Raw genomic sequence first — 26,340 nt, 5'->3', positions numbered from 1 at the left:
GTGATGTGAGGGAGGAGTACATGGAGTGAAAAAGAGGTTAAGAGAGTGGTGAAGCAATGTAAAAAGAGAGCAAATGAGAGAGTGGGTGAGATGTTATCAACAAATTTTGTTGAAAATAAGTTGAGAAGCCTAGGGAACGAATGGATTTGATAGTTAAAAGTAGGAGAGGAGAGTTATTAAATGGAGAGTTAAGAGGTATCAGGAAGATGGAGGGAATATTTTGAGGAATTGTTAAATGTTGATGAAGACAGGGAAGCTGTGATTTTGTGTATAGGACAAGGAGGAATAACATCTTGTAGGAGTGAGGAAGAACCAGTTGTGAGTGTGGGGAAAGTTCATGAGGCAGTGGGTAGAATGAAAGGGGGTAAAGCAGCTGGGAGTGATGGGATAAAGATAGAAATGTTAAAAGCAGGTGGGGATTAGTTTTGGAGTGGTTGGTGCTTTTATTAATAAATGTATGGAAGAGGGTAAGGCACCTAGGGATTGGCAGAGAGCATGCACAGTTCCTTTGTATAAAAACAAAGGGGACAAAAAAAAAAATTACAAAAATTATAGGTTGGAGGGAGGGGGTAAAGGAGGTTTTGTGGGCAAGGGGCTTGGATTTCCAGAAAGCGTGCATGAGCATGTTAGATAGGAATGAATGGAGACAAATGGTATTTGGGACCTGACGAGCTGTTGGAGTGTGAGCAGGGTAATATTTAGTGAAGGGATTCAGGGAAACCGGTTATTTTTATATAGCCGGACTTGAGTCCTGGAAATGGGAAGTACCAATGCCTGCACTTTAAAGGAGGGGTTTGGGATATTGGCAGTTTGGAGAGATATGTTGTGTATCTTTATACGTATATGCTTCTAAACTGTTGTATTCTGAGCACCTCTGCAAAAACAGTGATTATGTGTGAGCAAGGTGAAAGTGTTGAATGATGATGAAAGTATTTTCTTTTTGGGGATTTTCTTTCTTTTTGGGTCACCCTGCCTCAGTGGGAGATGGCCGACTTTTTAAAAAAAAAAAAAAGTCTGTTGAGTATACCTGGTAAAGTGTATGGTATAGTTATTATTGAAAGAATTAAGAGTATGACTGAGATTGGGATAGCAGATGAACAAGGAGGCTTTAGGAAAGTAGGTGTGTAGACCAAGTGTTTACAGTGAAACATAGGTGAACAGTATCTAGATAAGGAAAAAGAGGTAAATGCTATGAACATTTTTCACAATGTAGGTTTGACCAGGATTGGTATATATAGCAAAGATGTGGCATCTGCACCTAAAAAAATGGACAAGAGAAAAGTTGAGAGAAGCTACAAAATAGGTCCAAGGTTAAAAAAAAATTTTTTTTTTTTTTACCATATTCACAAAGCCTGAAAAAATATAAGTATCATTGTTGGTTGATAGGAACAAAACAAGCATGATAACCACTCTTATACCCTTAAAAAAAAAGTTAAGCCAGTCTAATATACAGCATATTAGAATAATATCAGTGAGCTGGAAAATCTGCTGCAAAAGTAGCAAATATTAGTTACTGGACACCTATAGAAGATATCTAACAAAATTTTATATTTTCATATACTTTTACAATATTTTATAATAGTGATGATCAATGTTATAATGCATGAGATTAGTCATAGTTTCAAGCTTCCACTAATACCTGGAAGAAATTACTGTACAGTGGCTTCCCAATTTATGAACGATTTGCATTCTGGCGTTCCAACTTAACCAAGTCATTTGTAACACAGAATGTAATATCCTATATAAAATGGAAGTAAAAATGTAACTATGCATCACTGAAGTTTGTAACTGCAGATTAGCCTTCATAAAACTATTTTCTCGATCCTGTCTTTCGGACCTTGGTCACAAGTGGGACCAATATAATTGGGGCGTCTGTAAATCAGGGATCCCTGTATACAAATACAGTACAATATTACTACACTGTTAAGATATTACAAGTACAGTGGACCCCCGGTTAACGATATTTTTTCATTCCAGAAGTATGTTCAGGTGCCAGTACTGACCGAATTTGTTCCCATAAGGAATATTGTGAAGTAGATTAGTCCATTTCAGACCCCCAAACATACACGTACAAATGCACTTACATAAATACACTTACATAATTGGTTGCATTGGGAGGTGATCGTTAAGTGGGGGTCCACTGTACTGGCAAAAGTTTAAAGCAATAAGAAATACACTTATTGTGTCTATACATCTGAAAAATACATGCAAACTAGTCAGTTAATGATGAAATATGCAAGACTACAGAAGCTGAAGATGCAGTATCCTTCCACACATTGTTACACACTATTCTTAACTACCTTCTGCCTCTTCATCTTCGGTTTGTGCTTTAGTCAAATTTTCTTTGCCACCTTCCGAGTTGACTTCATTATATGCTACTGTATCATCAACCTCAACTTCTGTCTCCTTCTCATCCCTGTTTACTGGCACTCCATCTTCATTTTCAGTTGCTGTTTCTCTTGCTCCTATCTCTTCATCTACTGCATCCTTACCCTCTGCTACCACTGTTTCCATTTCGCCATATGCTTCTGTCTCTACTGTATCTTCTACAGCATCTGTCAGTCCTTCGTCTGTGACTGAAGGGCATTTTAGAATCAAATGTGTAAAGAATAATTGTCCAGGAATACATGGAACCGCCAGTTATAAATAAAATTACAGTTACTTATTAAAAATTCACTTCTACTAATTCTTTTTCTTTATGATTGCTTTTTTTAAGAGATAAAATAAAAAAAAACATTTAGCCCTTGCCAGTAAACTACTACAGTATAATCAAAATAACTTTTTACCTTCTGCTGCTGGCTCTGCTGGTGCTATTGTTTCATCAGTTGTGGCTTCAATACTTGCCTCTTTTTCATTCTAAAAATAAAAAAAGCATTTTGAAAAAAAAAAAATTAAGTTAGAAGATATTGTATTCCATACCTGATAATTATAATATTTTACGTATTTGTAAAAGCAACTTCATCTTGCTGGGGGCGCCCAATTTTTCATTTCTAAAAGTCAGAGAATTTCATACAATGCCTCTCTAAAATAGTCGTGTCTCACTTGCATTACACTCAAGTGGTAGTCTTGGTCTTACGCTAAACTAGCATGAACACGTACAAATTTCATTTTTATTAGCAAGACTAATACAATGATGCTGCCAGCCAAATGAATAGCCGACTATCATTCAGTATTGCAGTCCTTGTGCAACTGCCTGACTTTACCCTTACCAAGAAGAGGCACACTTCCTCTACAACACTGGAAAACTGTTCATAAAACACCCTTGCAAATATTACCACACTAAGTATGTTATACTGACTGATAACACAATTTTCATATCTGATATACTGGTCTTTTAGAATCTACAAATCACTTTTTTTATATAACATTTTACTGTACCATGAGCTTAGAACTTGTTCCAATTTCTGTAGGAATCTTGTTATCTAACAATTATTTTTTTTTTTATTATTATCACACTGGCCGATTCCCACCAAGGCAGGGTGGCCCGAAAAAGAAAAACTTTCACCATCATTCACTCCATCACTGTCTTGCCAGAAGGGTGCTTTACACTACAGTTTTTAAACTGCAACATTAACACCCCTCCTTCAGAGTGCAGGCACTGTACTTCCCATCTCCAGGACTCAAGTCCAGCCTGCCAGTTTCCCTGAACCCCTTCATAAATGTTACTTTGCTCACACTCCAACAGCACGGCAAGTATTAAAAACCATTTGTCTCCATTCACTCCTATCAAACACGCTCACGCATGCCTGCTGGAAGTCCAAGCCCCTCGCACACAAAACCTCCTTTACCCCCTCCCTCCAACCTTTCCTAGGCCGACCCCTACCCCGCCTTCCTTCCACTACAGACTGATACACTCTTGAAGTTATTCTGTTTCGCTCCATTCTCTCCACATGTCCGAACCACCTCAACAACCCCTCCTCAGCCCTCTGGACAACAGTTTTGGTAATCCCGCACCTCCTCCTAACTTCCAAACTACGAATTCTCTGCATTATATTCACACCACACATTGCCCTCAGACATGACATCTCCACTGCCTCCAGCCTTCTCCTCACTGCAACATTCATCACCCATGCTTCACACCCATATAAGAGCGTTGGTAAAACTATACTCTCATACATTCCCCTCTTTGCCTCCAAGGACAAAGTTCTTTGTCTCCACAGACTCCTAAGTGCACCACTCACCCTTTTCCCCTCATCAATTCTATGATTCACCTCATCTTTCATAGACCCATCCGCTGACACGTCCACTCCCAAATATCTAACAATATTAGCAAATTATTCTTCCTATTCACTGATGCATAGGAAGACCAGATACAGTGCTACTCCCTGGAATAAATGCACTTTTGTACATATCTACAATCAGTCACTAGTATGCAGAATAAGCATGTCCTCATTAAACATATCACATGATACCAAGTTGAAATTTATGGGATGCAAAGTATTTTTTATTTATTTATTTATTTATTAATTTGAACATGATACAGAGAAGTACAAAAGAATACAGTTAAATTCAGCATGCATTTAAAATTAACTTAAGATTAACTAAGCAATGAAGTATTCAGTGGTAAAACATTATTTTAGACAGATAACAATTAAGCACAAATGAGTATTACAAAAACAGGTCATGTGGTTGCTTGCATTGCTGTACAGTCAGTATTTATTTATTTATTTACGGGCAGGCTTAAAATTAACTTAAGATTAACTAAGCAATGATATATTCAGTGGTACAAAAATTATTGTAAAACAGATAACAATTTAGTACAAATGAGTATTACAAAGACAGGTCATATGGTCATTTACTGTGTTGCTGTGTAATCAGCAGAATGGAGTATTCTGTTAGGTAATGAAGTTAAATAGTAGCAAAGTTTGACTGGGTCACAGGTTGACATTTATGAGATACAATAATGAGATTCCTGTATGAGATACAATTTATGAGATACAATTATTCAGTATTTATTTAGTTGTGAGTGAGTAAGTGATTTTTGAGAAGAGACTTGAATTTATAAACAGACAGTTTCTTTTATATTCACAGGTAATGAATTCCAGATTTTAGGGCCTTTTATGTGCATTGAGTTTTTGCATAGTGTGAGATGGTCACAAGGAACATCAAAGAGTGATCTGTGCCTTGTGTTATGGTCATGTGTTCTGTTAAGGTTGGTAAGGAGATGTTTGAGGGGAGGGGTTATGTCAGAGTTAAGTGTTCTATGTATGTAGTAGGTGCAGTAATAAGTATGGATGTTTTGAATTGTGAGTAGGTTTAGAGTTTTGAATATTGGTGGAGTGTGTTGTCTGTTGTGGGAATTTGTTATCATTCTGACTGCAGCCTTTTGTTGGGTGATTAGTGGTCTGAGATGGTTTATTGTTGTTGAGCCCCATGCACAAATTCCATAGGTGAGATAGGGGTAAATAAGTGAGTGATATAGGGCCAGGAGGGCTGACTGTGGAACATAGTACTGTATCTTCGATAGTATGCCTACGGTCTTGGAAATTTTTTTGGAAATTTGTTGTATATGTGTTTGAAATTTGAGTCTATTATCGAGGTGGATTCCTAAGAATTTTCCCTGTGAGTTTTGTGATAGGTGATCCATTTATCATTATGTTTAGAGACACATCTGTGGCTCTGTTACCAAACTGAATGTAGTAGGTTTTGTCAATGTTTAGAGTAAGTTTGTTGGTCCTCATCCAGGTTGATATTTTCTGTAATTCGGTATTTACAGTATTGGCTAGCATGACTGGGCTCGGGTGGGAGTAGACGTATGTAGTGTCATCTGCAAATAGTGTGGGTTTGAGTAGTTGCGATGCATTTGCTAGGTCATTTATGTATATGAGAAAGAGAAGAGGGCCTAGGACACTTCCCTGTGGGGCACCAACTGTAATTGGCTGTGCGGAAGAGTTTGCCCCATTTGTGTACACATATTGGCTTCTATTGCTGAGGTATGACTTTAGGTAGTTGAGGGAGTGCCCTCTTATACCATAGTGCGACAATTTCATGTGGAGCAAGTCGTGGTCAGCTGTATCGAAAGCTTTACGTAAATCAATGAAGATCCTCAGTGGGACTTCTTTTTTCTCTGAATTGATGAGGGAAAAAAGGTGAGTGGTGCGTTGACGTATATGTGGAGTCAAAAAACGTTATCTATGGAGGCAAAGAAGGGAATGTATGAAAGTATAGTAGTACCAACACTCTTATATGGATGTGAAGCTTGGGTGGTAAGTGCAGCAGCGAGGAGACGGTTGGAGGCAGTGGAGATGTCCTGTCTAAGGGCAGTGTGGGGTGTAAATATTATGCAGAAAATTCGGAGTGTGGAAATTAGGAGAAGGTGTGGAGTTAATAAAAGCATTAATCAGAGGGCAGAAGAGGGGTTGTTGAGGTGGTTTGGTCATTTCGAGAGAATGGATCAAAGTAGAATGACATGGAAAGCATATAAATCTATAGGGAAAGGAAGGAGGGGTAGGGGTCATCCTCGAAAGGGTTGGAAAGAGGGGGTAAAGGAGGTTTTGTGGGCAAGGGGCTTGGACTTCCAGCAAGCGTGCATGAGCGTGTTAGATAGGAGTGAATGGAGACGAATGATACTTGGGACCTAATGATCTGTTGGAGTGTGAGCAGGGTAATATTTAGTGAAGGGATTCAGGGAAACCGGTTATTTTCATATAGTCGGACTTGAGTCCTGGAAATGGGAAGTACAGTGCCTGCACTTTAAAGGAGGGGTTTGGGATATTGGCAGTTTGGAGGGATATGTTGTGTATCTTTATACATATATGCTTCTAAACTGTTGTATTCTTAGCATCTCTGCAAAAACAGTGATAATGTGTGAGTGAGGTGAAAGTGTTGAATGATGAAAGTATTTTCTTTTTGGGGATTTTCTTTCTTTTTTTGGGTCACCCTGCCTCGGTGGGAGACGGCCGACTTGTTGAAAAAATAAAAAATAATGTGGATAATAGCATCATTAGTATTTTTATTAGGCCTGAACCCAAATTGACAGGGGTTGAGTATGTTGTGGGAGATGAGGTAGGAATAGATATGCTTATGGATTAATTTTTGAAAGATTTTAGAGAGAGGGTGTAAGTTGGATATTGGCCTGTAGTTATTCAAGTCTGTGTGGTCTCCTCCTTTATGTACACCTCTGGGTACTGGTTCCCTCAAGGAAGGTTCCTTGATGCTGGTGAGGGGCTCTTGATCTAGGGAATTGTATAATCCTACGGGTTTAGCGCTTCCTCCTTGATCACAACAATAATAATAATAATCTGGGCATTGATAAGCAAAGATGATTAAGTCAGAGAGGAACAAGCAATGACTGCCACAAGGCTGAGGAAGCAAGAAATAAAAAGTTGAGTAGCACACATTAATAACTTCATCATTTTCTTTAAATAAAATGAACCAGATTAATCCTGAAGCTCATAATAGGCAATCTGGGAGATTGGGGTTGGAAAAGCAAATGTTCAGAAAGTTAGAATACCTGTATATGGTAGTCTATGTCACATAATTAAACAATTGGATAAGTTAGTTATCCTAAATTCAGCATCACTGACCTGAAGGAAATTTTCATAACAGATTCTCCAAGTTTCTTACAGATCATTAGCAGTTAATGTTGTTTGAGTTCTTTAAAGAATCTTAAAAATGACAATTCTTGGTGCTGTATTGCAAAATGGTAGCTGTCACAGTTTCTTCCCTCAATTGAATTAAGAGCAAAAATTAAATATCATAACACTATTCTTTTTCACTAAGTATCTGATAGGTTCTAGGTAGTAAGTGGGTATACAGCAACTGCCCAGGGAGGTACTACTGTCCTGCCAAGTGAGCATAAAACAGAAGCCTGTAATTGTTTTACATGATGGTAGGATTGCTGGTGTCTTTTTTTTTTTTTTCTCCCATAAACATGCAAGATTTCAGGTACGTCTTGTTACTTCTACTTACACTTAGGTCACACTACAAATGAATGTATAAGCATATATATATACACTCCTCTGGGTTTTCTACTATTTTCTTTCTAGTTCTTGTTCTTGTTTATTTCCTCTTATCTCCACGGGGAAGTGGAACAGAATTCTTCCTCCGTAAGCCATGCGTGTTGTAAGAGGCAACTAAAATGCTGGGAACAAGGGCCTAGTAACCCCTTCTCCTGTACAAATTACTAAATTTAAAAAGAGAAACTTTCATTTTTCTTTTTGGGCCACCCTGCCTTGGTGGGATACGGCCAGTTTGTTGAAAAAAAAAATTGCAAGATTTCAGGTACGTCTTGCTACTTCTACTTACACTTAGGTCACACTACACATGAATGTACAAGCATATATATACACACCCCTCTAGGTTTTCTTCTATTTCCTTACTAGTTCTTGTTCATTTCCACTTATCTCCATGGTGATAAGCGACTAAAATGCCGGGAGCAAGGGCCTAGTAACCCCTTCTCCTGTACAAATTACTAAATTTAAAAGGAGAAACTTTCATTTTTCCTTTTGGGCCACCTTGCCTTGGTGGGATATGGCCAGTTTGTTGAAAGATCTGACAGTAATTTTATGTTACCCACAATAAAATGCTGATACCACTCAGAGCAATCATATCCCTGGAAATTAAATGTTTTATAGAACTTTTCTTAGGCATATGTTAGTCATCCTTCATTAGATACTGAAGCAACCAAGCAAGCAAGAGAAAGCCAAATATTGGTAAGCAATGTTTTATCAACAACAGAAGCAATAAAGCATTGTGACATATCCTATTACACACTTCATAACAAAATACTGCTCCATTTGGCTCAAAATTAAAGTTTATACCCAGAACAGAACTGTAATCTATATGTTAAAATGTTAATCGAGTACTGTAAATAATGTTACTGTACTTTTATGAAAGCTGATGGCAGCAGTGATAAACTGTAGTGATAATGCATTACAGTACTTCGTAAGAGGTGTTAATCAAATGTATAGATTCTATCATATTAATGGAAGTACAATAAAAAACAATGCAGTACATGCATAATATATTTTTAGAAACACAAAAATTATGGATACAGGTTATTTCTTAATCTACCAATTGTTAAGACATAAGGCCATATTAGTTGAACACTATTTAAAAAGGCTACAGCCAAATGCTGCCATGATCAAACAAGATAAGACAAGATCCACATTAAATAAATAAGGATTTGCTACATGCTTCTTGAAACTCCCTTGTAATGATGCACAACATACTTCTAATACACTATAAATTCATGAGAACATAAGAAAGGAGGAACACTGCAGGAGGCCTGCTGGCCCATACTAGGCAGGTCCTTTACAATTCATCCCACTAACAAAACATTTGCCCAACCCAATTTTCAATGCCACCCAAGAAATAAGCTCTGATGTGAAAGTCCCACTCAAATCCAACCCCTCCCACTCATGTACTTATCCAACCTAGATTTGAAACTACCCAAAGTCCCAGCCTCAATAACCCAACTAGGTAGACTGTTCCACTCATCAACTACCCTATTTCCAAACCAATACTTTCCTATGTCCTTTCTAAATCTAAACTTATCTAATTTAAATCCATTACTGCGGGTTCTCTCTTGGACAGACATCCTCAAGACCTTATTAATATCCCCTTTATTAATACCTATCTTCCACTTATACACTTCGATCAGGTCTCCCCTCATTCTTCATCTAACAAGTGAATGTAACTTAAGAGTCTTCAATCTTTCTTCATAAGGAAGATTTCTAATGCTATGTATTAATTTAGTCATCCTACGCTGAATGTTTTCTAACGAATTTATGTCCATTTTGTAATACGGAGACCAGAACTGAGCTGCATAATCTAGGTGAGGCCTTACTAATGATGTATAAAGCTGCAGTATGACCTCTGGACTTCTGTTGCTTACACTTCTTGATATAAATCCCAGTAATCTATTTGCCTTATTACGTACGCTTAGGCATTGCTGTCTTGGTTTAAGGTTGCTGCTCACCATAACCCCCAAGTCCTTTTTGCAATCTGTATGGCTAAGTTCTAAATCATTTAACTTATAAGTACTAGGGTTATGGGCACTCCCAAGCTTCAGAACCTTGCATTTATCTACATTGAACTGCATCTGCCACTTTTCTGACCAAGAATAGAGTTTGTTTAAATCCTCCTGAAGTTCCCTAACATCTACGTTTGAATCAATTATCCTACCTATCTTTGTGTCATCGGCGAATTTGCTTATATCACTAGTAATTCCCTCATCAAGATCATTGATATACAGTGGACCCCCAGTTAACGATATTTTTTCATTCCAGAAGTATGTTCAGGTGCCAGTACTGACCGAATTTGTTCCCATAAGGAATATTGAGAAGTAGATTAGTCCATTTCAGACCCCCAAACATACACATACAAATGCACTTACATAATTGGTCGCATTGGGAGGTGATCGTTATGCGGGGGTCCACTGTATATTATAAACAACAACGGGCCCAAGACTGATCCCTGTGGAACGCCACTTGTTACAGATCCCCACTCGGATTTAACCCCATTTATGGACACTCTCTGCTTCCTGTCAGTGAGCCATGACTCGATCCACGAGAGCACTTTTCCCCCAATGCCATGAGCTGCCACTTTCTTTAACAGTCTATGGTGCGGAACTCTATCAAAAGCCTTACTAAAATCTAAGTAAATACAGTGGACCCCCGCATAGCGAACACCTTGCATAGCGAACAATCCGCATAGCGAACGCTTTGTTCGCTGAAATTTTGCCCCGCATAGTAGACAAAAACCCGCTCAGCGAACTTCGTCCGAGACGCGTCCAATGTGGGCCCTCAGCCAGCCTCACATGTGCCGGCCGTCCCATTGTTTACCAGCTAGCCTCCGCGGTAACATTCAAGCATACACTCGGAATATTTCGTATTATTACAGTGTTTTCGGTGCTGTTTCTGGAAAATAAGTGACCATGGGCCCCAAGAAAGCTTCTAGTGCCAACCCTGTGGTAAAAAGGGTGAGAATTAGTATGGAAATTAAGAAAGATTTTGAAGGGTTTGGGGCTAACCCTGAGAAGCCTATGCCAGTTGTGGAATCCATTGTGCCTACTTCAAAAATTAAGGAAATGTGTGCACAGTGGGTTGAACTGCAAACCTTTATGGATGAAAATCACCCTGACACAGCTGTTGCAAGCCGTGCTGGTGACTATTTCAATGACAATGTTATGGCCCATTTTAGGAAAGTCTTGAAGGAACGGGAGGTACAGAGCTCTATGGACAGATTTGTTGTGCGACAGAGGTCCAGTGACTCTCAAGCTGGTCCTAGTGGCATTAAAAGAAGAAGGGAAGTAACCCCAGAAAAGGACTTGCTACCTCAAGTCCTAATGGAAGGGGATTCCCCTTCTAAACAGTAAGAAGATAATGCTCTCCCCTCCTCCCATCCCATCAATCATCACCAGATCTTCAATAAAAGTAAGTGTCATGTAATTGTGCATGCCTTTTTCAGTTTGTGTGTACTAAAATTAACATTTTTTTGTGGTAAAAAAATTTTTTTTTCATACTTTTGGGTGTCTTGCACGGATTAATTTTATTTCCATTATTTCTTATGGGGAAAATTAATTCGCATAGCGAACATTTCGCATAACGACCAGCCCTCTTGCACGGATTAAGTTCGCTATGCGGGGGTCCACTGTAATATCAAATTCTTTATTGTGGTCAACAGCCTCAAAAGCTTTACTGAAGAAAGTTAATAAATTAGTTAGACAAGACCGGCCTCTTGTGAATCCATGCTGAGTATCATTAATCAAGCTATGCTTATCGAGATGGCTTCTTATAATCTCAGTAATTTGCCTACAATTGAGGTCAGGCTTATTGGGTGGTAATTTGACGGTAACGACTTGTCCCCTGTTTTAAAAATAGGAGTTACATTAGCCATCTTCCACATATCAGACACTACACCTGTTTGAAGAGATGAATTAAAAATATTAGTTGATGGTTCACAGAGTTCCATTTTGCATTCCTTAAGAACCCTTGAAAAAACCTCATCAGGACCTGGCAACTTATTTTGCTTCAGTCTGTCTGTCTGCTTCACAACCATCTCACTAGTGACTGTGATGTTACATAATTTATCTTCTTCTAGCGCACTGTAAAAATTAATTACTGGAATATTGTTAGTGCTTCCTGTGTAAAAACTGAGAGAAAATAATTATTTAAAATCAAGCACATTTCATTCTCTTTGTCAGTAAGGTGCCCATAGTTATTTTTAAGGGGACCTATCTTATCTCTAACTTTTGTTCTATAGACCTGGAAAAAACTTTTTGGGTTAGTTTTAGAATCCCTAGCAACTTTAATTTCATAGTCCCTTTTAGCTTTTCTTATCCCCTTTTTAATGTCCCTCTTAATGTCAATATACTGATTCATAAGATGACCCTCACCTCTTTTGATATGCCTATAAATTCCTTTCTTATGCCCTAGTAGATATTTGAGCCTATTATTCATCCATTTTGGGTCATTTCTATTTGATCTAATTTCTTTATATGGGATAAACGCTCTTTGAGCAGCATGTATAGTGTTCAGAAAACTGTCATATTGATAGCTCTCTTCGTTACCCCAGTCAACAGATGATAAGTGTTCTCTAAGCCCATCGTAATCTGCTAAGCGAAAATCTGGGACAGTTACTGAGTTATCGCTACTATCGTACTTTCATTCAATGCTAAATGTAATTGATTTGTGGTCGCTAGCACCCAGTTCCTCTGAAATTTCTAAATTATTAACAAGGGATTCATTGTTTGCCATAACTAAGTCAAGCAGGTTATTTCCCCTTGTAGGTTCTGTCAGAAACTGCTTCAAAAAACAATCCTGAAATACTTCTAAGAAGTCGTATGATTCTAAATTCCCAGTCAAGAAATTCCAATCAACATGACTAAAGTTAAAGTCTCCTAGAATTACTACATTATCGTGCCTTGTGGCCTTAACAATTTCCTCCCATAGTAGTTTCCCTTGGTTCCTATCTAAGTTTGGGGGACGGTATATCACTCCTAAAATCAGTTTTTCATGCCCCTCTGAAAATTCTATCCAAACAGACTCTGTATGTGTTACTTCAGACTTAATACCCGTTTTTATGCAACAGTTCAAGCGATCTCGGACATACAATGCCACCCCACCCCCCCTCCCAATACTTCTATCTTCTTGGAACAATTTAAAACCCTGAATATGACATTCCGCAGGCATGTCCCGACTTTTTGAATTAAACCACGTCTCAGTTAAGGCAAATACATCAATGTTACCTACACTAGCAACTAATCTCAACTCGTCCATCTTATTCCTAGCACTACGGCAATTAGCATAATAAACATTGAAAGACTCTCCTTTCTCTTTACCCTTCCTGCTCATTTCTATTTTTCTACTAAACCTATTACTGTCCTTATCACCCAAGGTCCCTGGCTTTTCAATATCTATCTCGTTCTTATTATTACTAGTTCCCCCAGAACTCGTAATATTACTACACTGGGACTTCACTGTTTTCCTGCCAAAACCCATACCACTAACTATTCCTAGTTTAAAGTCCTAACTGCTCCCTCCACTGCAGTTGCCAGTGCTCCCACCCCACACCTAGATAAGTGAACCCCATCCCTAGCATACATGTCATTTCTGCCATAGAAGAGGTCCCAGTTGTCAATGAATGTTACCGCATTTTCCTTACAGCATTTGTCCAGCCAGCAATTGACACCAATTGCCCTGGACAACCATTCATTTCCAACTCCCCTCCTTGGCAAAATACCACATATGAGAGGGTTCCCACCCTTACTTCTAATTATTTCTATTGATGACCTATACCTGCTAATCAGGTCCTCACTCCTACGTCTGCCAACATCGTTGCCTCCAGCACTGAGACAGATAATAGGATTGCTCCCATTACCTCTCATGATGTCATCCAGACGGCTAACAATATCCTCCATCCCAGCCCCAGGAAAGCAAACTCTCTGTCTCCTACTCCTGTCCTTCAAGCAGAACGCCCTATCCATATACCTAACTTGGTTATCCCCAACAGCAACAATATTCGTACCTTCCTTAATGTCTTTTGTCGTGACGTTCCCAGTAGTCGACTCACATTCGTCGGGTAGCACTGAGAATGTATTGGATGTTTCCATAACAGTTTCCACGGCAGTCTCTTTCTTCTTCATCGTTTCTACCTTTCCATTCGTTTTCTTGATCGTCAACTTCTTTCCCTGCTGTCCAGCCACTGACCAGTTTCCCTTCTTGACCTGAGGACTCAAAACAGGAGGACTACTCCAAATCTTTTTGTTTTCCTCAGTCAGTCGCCGAATTTCCATATTCGCCAACCTCAATTCTTCCTTAAGCTGTTGGTAAAGTTGCTCGATGGAGGGCATCTTGCTTCAATTCTAGAGAGCGCGCAAACAGGTCTTCACAGAGCCAAGTACACGTCAACACTGCGCAAAAGCCAACTCAATCAGGAGCTACTGCGCAGCACGTCCGCACGGCCCAATAGCGATGCGAACACTGAATAGCGATGCGAACAAACCTGCTTGCAGTATGACATTTTCTTTAATGTAGCAACTAGTTTACCTAATACAATGAATCAACCTTTATTTTTATTACCACAAACCCATGAATAAATAAGTCTTTCTATACAGTGTTGTCCTGTTTGTCTTTGTGCTACACAGTGGGAATGGCCATCAAAAATGATACAAGCAAGTGCAGTATGGTCTTAAACCCCCTCATTTATACACTACCAAAATATTATAATCTTGCCAAACTCATCCATTTCACTTCCTGTGTAAGCAAGACAAAGCAATTCATAGGAAAGGAGTGATGGTTCTTAAGTTTGAATTTTTTTCTCCCCACATACCAACTGTCTCCCACTGATGTAGGCTGCCCCAAAAAAGAAGAAACACTTTTACCATCACTCACTCTAGTTTGGATTATCAACATCTCCACACTATCACGAAGGAAGCAGGAAAACCAAGAAAGTATATGTAATTAATGTAGGGTATGAGTTGGGCCTGAAAATATTTAATGCACAAGCAAAGATTTAACTTTAAGGGAGAGAAAAGTTATTATACAAACATCTTTCAATCATTCATTTAAGTGACAGCAGTTTTCCTAATAACTGGGTATCAGCATCTAATTTTCTCAGCCAGACTGGTAAAAGGTTGAGAAATTTTAACAATTTATGCTCTACAATCAATAAAATTGTTCTTGCAATCTATGTATGAGCATTGGCCTCCATTTACCATATTCATTTCTATCACTTTTCAATCAGTGTTGATACTAATTTTGATTTACTGAATACAGTAAAAATAACTAGAAGATGCTTCAGCTGGAGTTCCTGCTCTTACCTCTTCCTCATACATTTTGCTGACCTAGGTTTTGTTTACATGTGAGGAGGTCACTTGTGACTACGTTTTCCGAGAAGAGAAAATCAACAAGTGTAGCTCATACTATTAACAATATGAAGTACGTATAGCACTGTACATATATAAGCCATGAAATAAGAGCAGTAAGCTGTTGTAAGAAATGAGTTAGTATAACTCCCATTATACTCGTGTATGATATTGGAAAAACTGTATATAATTTAAAGGAAAAATAAATTATACTGAAGCTTTTGATGCCTTTAGGAATTTATGTAGGCCTGCAAACTATGATGTTCACAATTTTTTATATAAATGGTTTTGCCAGTTATATAAATGGACCAAGCCAAGTGTTTTCACAAACTCCTCTAACTTGAAATAAAGCTTTAACAGAAATAGAAAATGCCACTGTAGTCATCAAGTGAAATCTACTGGTAAAAAGGCATCTGAAAATTATATTGCTGCTAATAAATATTTTTTTTGTAGATAAATAAATTTAGACTTTTACTGAAAGAGTAAATTATCTCTTGAATAAATATGTACTACTGTACTATAGTCTAAAGAGAGAGATATTCTCTTGCTTGTAGCAATAAGAATCAGTGGCTGGGGGTGAAAGAATCTATGGAAATATTAACAGTTTGAATGTGTACTAATGCAGCTACAATACAACACATTCTTGGAAATGGCAAAAGTAATAATCTCCACAAACACTCAAGTGTAAAAATGTTGCCAGGGCATTACTAAGCATACAAGGCAACTTGGATTTTTCAAGAGCCAACCTTCAATGGTTTATAAAATATTGTGTTATTGAGGAACATTGCAGAACAACCAGGCTCCCTACAACTGCAAGCTTTTGCTACTGGTTTATAATTACTACTACTCCACCTGCTGACTAATTGGATTAAAGAGCAATTAAGAGTAACTGATGAACGTTACAGCAAATTCTTTTCCCCATCTACAGTTTAATATGTTAAGTTTCAGCTTGTCTATATTGACAGTGCTTGACTGTAATCCACTGAAAGACCCAAAGTACTGGAATTTGTGCTGCTTTCACATAATGAAGGAGTGTGTGTTAACAAAAGTGTTGGATCATATAATTTGTAATTTTTTAAACAGACTGATTGTGAAGGATGTGTGTGCAATGACTCGTGAAATCATAACACAACTGTAAACAAATCACAGAACAGGTGGGGCTCGAACCCATTGCAGTCAGGTTGCACTAGTTAGTGTGATACAAGGCTCAGTCACATCTGTTTGCAAAAATGGAAATGAGATTTCACTTAGGCAAATAAAAACTTAAAGCAGATGTTCATTAGAAAACATTATTTTTTTGTTTGATTAACTTCAGTTTCTGCAGTTTAATTCTGGCATTTGGACACTTAGAGAGGACAGAACAAAATACAATGACAAAGGGTTTATAAATCTGAAGTGGAGGAAAAGAGGCTGTCCAAAAAGCTTGGACATCCAACAGGCATGTGTGAGCATGTTAGATAGAAGGAAGTGGAGGCAATTGATTTTTATGACTAAGTGCTGTTTGTTTGAGTGTGAGCAAGGTAATATTTATGAAGGATTTCAGGAAAACTGGTTAGCTGGACCGAGTCCTGGAGATGGGAAGTACAGTGCTTGCACTCTGAGGGGTGGGAATATTGCAGTTTGGAGGGGTATCTGAACTGTAATGCTGGTAAGTCTCTACCAAGACAGTGATCAAGTGAGTGAGTGTTTCTTCTTTGGATCACCCCACTTTGATGAGAAACTGCTGGTTGCAGTGAAAAAATGCAACTAATCAGTGTTGTCACACATGTAAATGTGCAATACATACTGGAAAATTAACATTGAAATGCTCTTGATTAAACTGAGAATATTTCAATGTGTATTAAATTTTTATTATTCTTAAAAGTGATAACTTTAGATATAATTAGTGTAAATCATTGTAGAAGCAGAATACTTTCAGCAATTTTGACAATACAAAAGTCACTAAACGTAACATAACTGTAGTAATACATTACAGTAATAGAACTTGGATTATATCAGCAGTAATAATCAGGAAGCCGTGCGTGCCATAAGAGGCGACTGAAATGCCGGGAGCAAGGGGCTAGTAACCCCCTTCTCCTGTATAATTTACTAACTTTAAAAAGAAAAATTTGGGTGACCCAAAAAAGAAAAACCTGTATTTTTTTTTTTGGGGGGGGGGGGTCACCCTACCTTCATGGGATACAATTGGTGTGTCGAAAAAGAAAAAAATAATCTGGAAATGTTTAAACAAGTTTCAATATAATATGGCTAATTAAGATAAAGAAATCTGAAAAATCTACAAACTTCAAGTATTTAATCCCATGGTAATAATTTTCCCCACCAATAAGTGGGGATCTTGGAGTTCAAAGGGTCATTTGAATTGTGATGCCTGCACACTTATGCAAAAATGGCTATTGAATTAGTGATGGTGAAGGAGTCTCCTCCTTTAAGTAACATTACCTTGGTGGGAAATAACTCAAGTGTTAACAAAAGTATTTTTTTTTTTTAAACACACTGGCCATCCCTCACCAAGGCAAGATGGCCCATAAAAGAAACATTCACAAGTTTTTCTTTTTACATTTAGTAATTTATATAAGATTATTATGGGGGAGCTCTAAACCTGTAGGAATTGTACAACAAATTATATAGGAGAAGGTTGCTAGCCCCTTGTTCCCGGCATTTTAGTTGCCTCTTACAACACACGTGGTTTACAGAAGAAGGATTCCGTTAAGCACATGACTTTTGTATTATGGTTGTTTCCTAATATTAATCTGTAAATTAGAACTTAGTAGTGAATACAAGAGTAACTTGCAGTCCTCTTATCTTTTTCACATTAGTAGGTCCCCCACCCAAAAGATGCTTTAAATTGAGCTATTCAAAGTTTCAGGTATGAAAGCTTCTAAATTTAGTTGACAAGTCCTTCATTTTACAGTATCTCCAAAGATGTCATTTATAAGCAGTAACCAGAAGTAGCTACAATTGAAATAGAATGCACATAACTTATTTTTATTTATAAGCGAGTGAAAATTTTCTGAGACTAGAGGATAATACAATATGGATTAACATATTTTGTAGAAGTTTGTCACCTATGTTCATGGACTGTATATGCTTCATTGTAAATCTATACTATGATGCACAGTCATAAAATGAGTTACTGTAGCTTCATATTTGATACTATAGTAATCTTAAAATGTTAAATCTACTGATAAAATTATCATGCCAGGACATCAATTTCAATCACTAGTTACTGTTTGATATAGTATGAATCAGCTCTCAGGATACAAAATGAACACCATTGATAGTTATAATAAATCAATATTGTTCACATTACAACCTGAACCATTCCATTCAACATAATCTTGTATGGTCTTGGTTTAAACTCAGTGGGAGAGTTACATACTGTATTGTACTAAAGATACATTGATGCCTTAAGAAAATACTCTCCTGTAATACAGTTAAAATATTCTACTCAAACAGCAAATTATTTTTAGCATATTTTCCTGTAACTATGAAAAGCCAAATACATATATAGTATAGTTCAGATACAGTACTTAAAACTATAAGAGATGACAAGATTTTACACACTAGTCCTAAAATTGTTTAAGAAGATCAACCTTATGGTGTTAAGCAAACAAATACACGTAACATTACAAGCAACTATACTATTTGGGTATTTTTCAAGACAGTATTGTAGTTTATAGTTTCATTTATTCTTACCGTACATGCAGTTTCAAAATCCCACATTCATAAGACTGGTAACAATTACTGTTCACCAAGCAAAACTACACAGACAATCATGTGCAGTAGCACTACTACAGCCCCAATAGGATGAATGGAAGGCTGAATGTTGCACATCTGAGGCTTACTGCAAGCTAGGTTAGTGCACCCCTACCTGGCTGAAACACCATTGGTCAACTGTGATGTCTCACTCTGTCACACTGCCTTCGCTCTGTCTTCAGGAAGGATACCAGTAATGCCAATCTTTATGCCCTTCTTTTCTTCCTCGGTCAATTTTAAGAACTCTCCAAGTGAATCCGTTTCATTAGCCATATCCAAATCATCAAAGTCCTGAAAAAAAATTTGAGAAATAAAGTAATACTGTAATGTTACACATTCCATCCATTAAATATGAATACTTACTGTACAACTGCTTCAAGGTTAATGAATAAAATGCATCTCAGAGTTGCTAAGGATTCATCATTAGTCCCAGGGTAAAAATGACAGAATAATGTAGGATAATGCTCAACTCTTGTAAAAAAAAATAAACAAAAAGCTAAGCTAAATATTACACTATGTAGTAAGTGTTTGCCAATCATTTTCCCCAACATGACTCACAAAATCGTAATGACACGATTGCAATCGTGTCATTACGATTTCGTGAGTCATTTTGACGGCAGTGAGGGGACTTGAGCTAGAGTTCATCATGGCCATGCTAGCTGGAGATTCGTCTGTAAAAACTTGCAATTGTGGTCACAGTGGTGCCTGTGCTAACCTTCCTATGGTGTAGAAATATACCTAGTTGGACGAATCTTATTGTGGCTAGCTGGTCCAGTGGCTAATGCGACGGTCTGGAGTTTTGAGACTCTCTGACCGCGGGTTCAAATCCCGCCCGTGGTATGGTTCATTTTCCCCAGTTTGCATAACTGTTTTGATAAAGGGAATATTTTTTCTGTAAGAACTGATATCTATAGTCAACATGCTAGCTTCAGTTTTATAGTAAATACATTAGTTCTTTTACATTAATATAGTATACAGTTTTATACAGTAATAAAATTGATGGTAAATACAATTTTCCTATTAATAGGGTTGATTTAAACAAATGGTAAGGATCACAGCACAATACTCTTATATAAAATTACATTGAAGAAATGTTATCCTGAGACCAACTGCAGAAAACTGAATAGTATTGGTAAATATCAGCATTTATGATATTAATTATATTTATATAGTAAAGAAACAGCAAATATACATTATCAAAATAACTGAATCAATTTTTTTATACACACATGTATAGATTTCACATTAATTATACACGTCACAAACTTACTCCACAGTACTCAGCCTCATTGAAAATCTGCGGTGTCATGGGAACCCTGTTGTTTCCTTTTGGCTTTGCATTCTCGTTCATGTAATCTTTTGCATCTTCTTGACCAGGGTCGGTGATATCTATGGCGATGAATGGGATGTTCTTACTTTCAAGGATCATAACAGCGCGCTGTTGGTTTTTTTCAACCTGAAATGATAAAAAGAAGTTTAAATTCTAACCTTTGAATGTAATCTACACTTTTATTTTTTGGTTTTAGGTCAAATGATTGTTGTACCAGAATTATTAAATCTAAAATATAACTAGTTACTATGAAGTATATTACCCTATAATCAACAGAATAGGTAGGAGTTAAATTGAGTGTACAGTACCTATCTCAACCTAAATCATGAAGAAAATTATAGTACAGTACTGTAATTGTACCGAGATGGCTATGCAGACCTCGGACCACTGGTAGCAACAGCCTGATTTACAAGGCACTCAACGAGGAAATCTGTCCTTAAGGCAGGCTGGAAGGATAACCCTTGAACCTGGTCAAGGATAACATAAGAAAGGAGGAACACTGCAGGAGGCCTGTTGGCCCATACTACGCAGGTCCTTCACAGATCCATCCCACTAATAGAATATTTGCCCTCATAAGAACTAAGGAACAGTGCAACAGGTCCACTGGTCCATGCGAGGCAGCTCCAATTCTCCCCACTGGCTTAAGCCAATGCCTTGACCTAGCGAGGTCAGACACATTACTGCGTCCGACCTAGTAGCTAGTCAGGTCCATTTCACACCCACTCATAAGAACATAAGAACGCAAGAAAGAAGGAACACCGCAGCAGGCCTACTGACCCACGTAAAGCAGGTCCATGTGTCCCCCCCCCGGATTAGCCCAATGACCCACTTAGTCAGGTCACTTCCACTTAAGGAAGGAGCACAGAATCAGACCTAGTAGCACATAACCCTTAAACCTAGTCAAGGGTTATCCTTGTTGTTCTGGCTGATTTTTGGAGTTGTTGCAACAACAAAACTTACATTCTGTTAAATTGATCTATACTTTATAAGTCAAGAGGCTGCTTAAAAAAAAAAAAGTACACCCTATACATAGAAGAGAGGCTGACCAGAGGGGTAACTATAGGGGGGGAGTGAAGGACTGAAGATGGGAGGGATGGGGTTTAGGAAATGGGGGAGGGGGTAGAAGTGCTGAAGAGTTAAAGTTACAATAGGTGGGGTGCCAAGTGATGCTGTCCTCCCCAATCCCACAGCTACCTAGTGATGGCACCAGCTGGTGAATCCTTTGTATCATTTCAAGTTGTTTGAAGTTAGCCTTCATTAATATTGCATCTCATGATATATGAAACTACCCGACACTGGACTGTCATATGGCGACCCACTCAGTGATGTCATTACCCCTATGGTAAGCACATAATGTAGCATCCGCTTGCATGCACTGCCTTAGATAATAAGGTCTACTAACATAGCTAAAACTAAGGTAGCCAGTGGCATGCCTCAGTGATCGTTGGCTCACCAGTGGGACCTACTTGTCTGTGTAGCCATAGTATTAAGGCGGAAAGATGTTAACCTAATTAACAACTCAATGTGGAACTTAAAATTGTCTTGAGTACCTTGGGAGATTATCATCCCCCATATGGCTTGCTTTCTGACCTGACATCCTGGTTAACTACCTGATCAATAAAGCAGTTCACAACACATCGGTAATACTGACAAGTATGTGAATGAGGCTCTGTATGGTATACAATACCGGCAAGATGAAGAATTAGACACGTGCAGGATCTGGGTATCTTTATTGTAGATGTTTTGCCATCCAGGGGCTTTATCAATACAAATTCAAGGACATAATTGGAAGGTAGTAGAACTATATACCAACAGTAACAGCCTGGTTGATCAGGCTGATCCACCAGGAGGCCTGGTCACAGACCAGGCCACGAGGGAGTTGACCCCCGGAACTCTCTCCAGGTAAACTCCAGGTAATCAGTCCCTCAGCCTTGGAGTTGGTGTGAAGAGCACCGTAGTCATGAAGATTCTGGAATCTTCATGACTAGGGTGCTCTTCACACCAACTCCAAGGCTGAGGGACTGATTACCTCATCTTTTGTATATAATGTAGTTCTGTCTTCAAATTATGTCCTAGAATCTTATTGAAATTCACTGGATGGCGAAAAGTCCACAAGAAAGATACCCAGATGTTGCACATGTGTCTCAGTTTTCATTTTGTCGGTATTGTATACCATCCTTGTACAAAGATGAAGTAATCAGTCCCTCAGGTTGAGGGACTGATTACTTCAAACTCCTCTCCTTACCCCTTTCTGCTTTGTATTGGACTGAAAAAGCCACTATGTGGCAAAACGTTACCTTAATAAAGAGTCCCATATGTTGCATAAGTGTCTCAATCTTCAACTTGTCAGTTTTCAAAACCATTTCACATTGTATACCCTACCTGGAGTCTACCCGGAGAGCATTCCGGGAATCAACGCCCCCCCGCCCTGATCCACGACCAGGCCTCCGGGTGGATCAGGGCCTAATCAACCAGGCTGTTACTGCTGGCCACACGTAGTCCAATGTACGAAGCACACCCCGACTGATCCGGCACCGACTTTAAAAAGAAAAAAAAAAAGGGAGGGGGCTTAGGAAGCCAAGATCAGTGTTGTACCTATGTTTGCACATTTGACCATATCTATCTTATACAGTAAATAACTATTGCATTACTCCAATAGTACAAAGAAAATGTGGGGATGTATAAGTAAAATTGAATTACTCATAAAGGTACATGCTGTATAATCCTCCGGGTTTAGCGCTTCCCCCTTGATTATAATAATAATAATAATCATAAAGGTACACAAAATTATTTATGAAACATTATACTAACCATTATTGTTTGTAGTCTTATTAATAGATGGATCCTGTGTGGCAGTCACTGCAATAGTACTGTGATTATCTTCTAGAGTTTCCTTGATGTCTCTCTTGCAATGAACTTGATTGTCTATTTCTTTTCTGGTATTTGAAGGACCACTATGAGCAGCTTGAATGGCCTTTTCAATCTGTGCATTACAATGTGTTTGACTATGAACAGATGATGATCTTGGAGGGTTTAAAATAGTTTGGTTCAATGTACACCTACCATCCGACTTACAACCTGCTCGACTTACGACCACTCGACTTACGACTATTTTTTATGCCAAATTTCTGGGAAATAAACAACTATTTGTGTTGTACACAGTGTTTAGCCTAAACCTTACAGTATAAAATGCAGTACTAACAACATAAAAAGTAAAGTAAAACATGAAATACCAAAATAAAACAATAAAATAAAGTCATTACAAAAATGTTTTGTTGATATTCAGTAGTAAAGTTCGACTTACGACCATTTCGACTTACGACCGGTTTCTCGGAACCGAACTCGGTCGTAAGTCGGATGGTAGGTGTATTTGTCAGTGGGTTCTCTTTAGATGGGCAAACTTGTGATGGAACTTCACTTTCAGTTGCTTCCAGTAAAGAAGATTCCTCTGGAATTGAAGTCATGCTTAGCAGGTTGATTGTGCTATTTTTCACAGCAAGTGTGTTAGACAGAAGCCTTGGTACTTTAAAAATGCCACTGTTTATATTTTCACTCATGTGCTGCACAGGCACTGTCACTGCTGCGTGTTTCCCTTGATGTGATATGGAGTGAGTATTGATGAATGTACTGGAGATGATGTTTTGGAAGCTGGGTTGTTCAAATGTTGTCTGATCCTGAGTTCCATTAATACTGCTGTTTTTCAGAGTAAGTAAATCCAACCTGGGTATATCCCTCTGTCCTCTTGGGTTGTAGGGTAACCAATCTGCAAAGTATTATACACAAATATTAGTAATAATGGTAGAATTAAAGACAAATTGTTGGGTAAATGGCCACAAATGCAAGTAATGTGACATTTTATTGTGGCAACGTTTTTCTCTCCAGGAGCTTTGTCAAGCTGTTACACACCTTGTGAATCCTTGTGATGTTTTTAACGGCTTAACAAAGCTCATGGAGAGCGAAACATTGCCACAAACTAACACATTAGTTGCATGTGTCCATCTACCTACCCACATACAAAACATCTTGAGAAACATTGATCTCCCTCATTCACTACATTGTTTCCTATTTGCATTTGTATTTGATGAAAGTTTTTCTTTCTCGGGCCACCCTGCCTTGGTGGGAAATGGCCGATGTGTTAATAAATAAAAAAAAATGCATTTGCAGGTTCTGAGTTCCAGGTACTCAGCTGCAACCCCAATGGAAATAAGTCACTCTGTCTGACTTTTTTGGGTTATCCTAGGTTCTCTACACATATGCTGCTATGTATGATAATTCTATATAACTGTATTTGTGTATATCTGAATAAACTTACTTACATGCTTACTTACTTATTCTTAACCTTTATTTATTCTTGCATTTTTATCATACCTAATGCTGAAACCATTTACAGTATGGAGTCTACTTCCATTATTTTACTCTCATTAGGTTTGTATACCTGGAGAGAGTTCCGGGGGTTAACGTCCCAGCGGCCCGGTCTGTGACTGGGCCTCATGGTGGATCAGGGCTTGATCAACCAAGCTGTTACTGCTGGCCACACATAATCCAACATACAAACAACAGCCCAACTGGTCAGCTACTGATTTTAGGTGCCTGTCCAGTGCTTGTATTACATAGAAACATGTCAATACCTATGGGTATATCCCATTTCATCCCTGGTAGACAAAACATCTCAATAAAATGCTATAAACTGCATACTGTTTTCCTAACATACCATTAGTCTTATCTGAGCAATTGGAGTCCACCCAAATCTTAACATTCTGGTCGCTACCATGATGACACCTGGCTGTGACCTCGGCATTACAGGCAAGCACTGCTTTACAGTGCTTTGCTTTATGGAGTATCACTAATACAGCATTTTTTAATTATACCCATTCTTCATTTATTCAGACTTACTACAAAAAAATATATTCATCACTCACTGTAAGCTAAGGAGAAAAATATTTGAAAGTAATGTATGTACTGTATGTGCATTTTTTAGGCCTAACTCTAATGCTCACTTAATAAATGACAGTGTAAACATGTTATAAGGCTTTTATATGTCTATGATTCACTTTACAGTGATTTTTGCTTTACAGCAGTAGCCCAGAACCTAACCTGCTGTACAAGCAGTACCTGCTTGTACTCATGAGAATCTGGTACATCATGACAATAACTTTTATGATTGTATTGTCCTCTCTAGTGTTGCTAGGTACAATTACACAAAGCTTAAATGCAGTATCTGTCATATAGTATACTGTATACTTTTTAATTATTAACCAGGGGAGCTCACCTGACTCAAGTGTGGAAATCTCAGATGAAAAATTCTTGTTATTTGCTTCCTCTTGTAACTCATGAACCTGTTTTTTTTCTTTTTCACTTTTTGAGGATACGTGCTCCTGTACCACTGGGTGATGAATATCTTTTTCGTTCAAATTTGAACCTGCTTTATGGGTGGTTTTCTTTGGGATTGTGCTCTGACTTTTTGAAAGGGCACTGATGGAAGAAGCTTTCAATTTACCTCTATGTCTAACACATCCATGACTATTAGTAATCTGTGCAGATTTGCTTATCCTACTTACTGTAGTTTTTTTTTTGCTACTTTGTGATGGTGCACTGCTCACTTCATGGCAGTATTTTGTGGACATTTCATCATAAATGGAGTACCTGGTTAGATCAATCAGCTTATAAATAATCTTGTCACTTATTACATCCTCTGGTTTTTCAAAATTCCAATATTCAACTGGTCTGATGGTTCGTCAGCCAGACGGCACCTCCTCCTAATTTCCAAACTATGGATTCTCTGCATTATATTCACACCACACACTGCCCTCAGACATGACATCTCCACTGCCTCCAGCCTTCTCCTTGTTGCAACATTCACCACCCATGCTTCACACCCATATAAGAGCATTGGTATAACTATACTCTCATACATTCCCCTCTTTGCTTTCATGAATAAAGTTAC

The 26,340-nt window shown here is 38.2% G+C and overlaps 2 protein-coding genes across 3 annotated transcripts; both read right to left on the bottom strand.

The window, feature by feature from the left end:
- Positions 1-1,823: 1,823 nt before the first annotated feature.
- Positions 1,824-15,280, bottom strand: LOC138850952 (uncharacterized). The gene is made up of 3 exons (XM_070098342.1): positions 15,266-15,280; positions 2,787-2,856; positions 1,824-2,576 (listed from the first exon to the last, which is right to left on the bottom strand). The coding sequence occupies exons 1-3, from the start codon at positions 15,278-15,280 to the stop codon at positions 2,293-2,295; spliced, it is 369 nt and encodes a 122-aa protein (XP_069954443.1). The 3' UTR covers positions 1,824-2,292.
- On the bottom strand, positions 2,569-26,138 carry LOC128690177 (SH3 domain-binding glutamic acid-rich protein homolog). Of its 2 annotated transcripts, none has more exons than XM_070097562.1 (4): positions 23,208-23,592; positions 20,337-20,522; positions 19,182-19,357; positions 2,569-2,856 (listed from the first exon to the last, which is right to left on the bottom strand). In XM_070097562.1, the coding sequence occupies exons 1-3, from the start codon at positions 23,208-23,210 to the stop codon at positions 19,223-19,225; spliced, it is 324 nt and encodes a 107-aa protein (XP_069953663.1). In that variant the 5' UTR covers positions 23,211-23,592; the 3' UTR covers positions 2,569-2,856; positions 19,182-19,222. The 2 variants fall into 2 exon arrangements, 1 of the variants encoding a protein (XP_069953663.1); XR_011393618.1 differs by lacking the exons at positions 2,569-2,856; positions 19,182-19,357 and adding exons at positions 22,779-22,934; positions 25,666-26,138 and having other exon boundaries at positions 20,389-20,522; positions 23,208-24,159.
- Positions 26,139-26,340: the final 202 nt, after the last annotated feature.

The sequence above is a fragment of the Cherax quadricarinatus genome, chromosome 4 (genome assembly GCF_038502225.1).
Source record: "Cherax quadricarinatus isolate ZL_2023a chromosome 4, ASM3850222v1, whole genome shotgun sequence".
Taxonomy (NCBI): domain Eukaryota; kingdom Metazoa; phylum Arthropoda; class Malacostraca; order Decapoda; family Parastacidae; genus Cherax; species Cherax quadricarinatus.
Note: the sequence above shows the minus strand (reverse complement) of the source record. Positions and strands in the feature narration are given on the sequence as shown.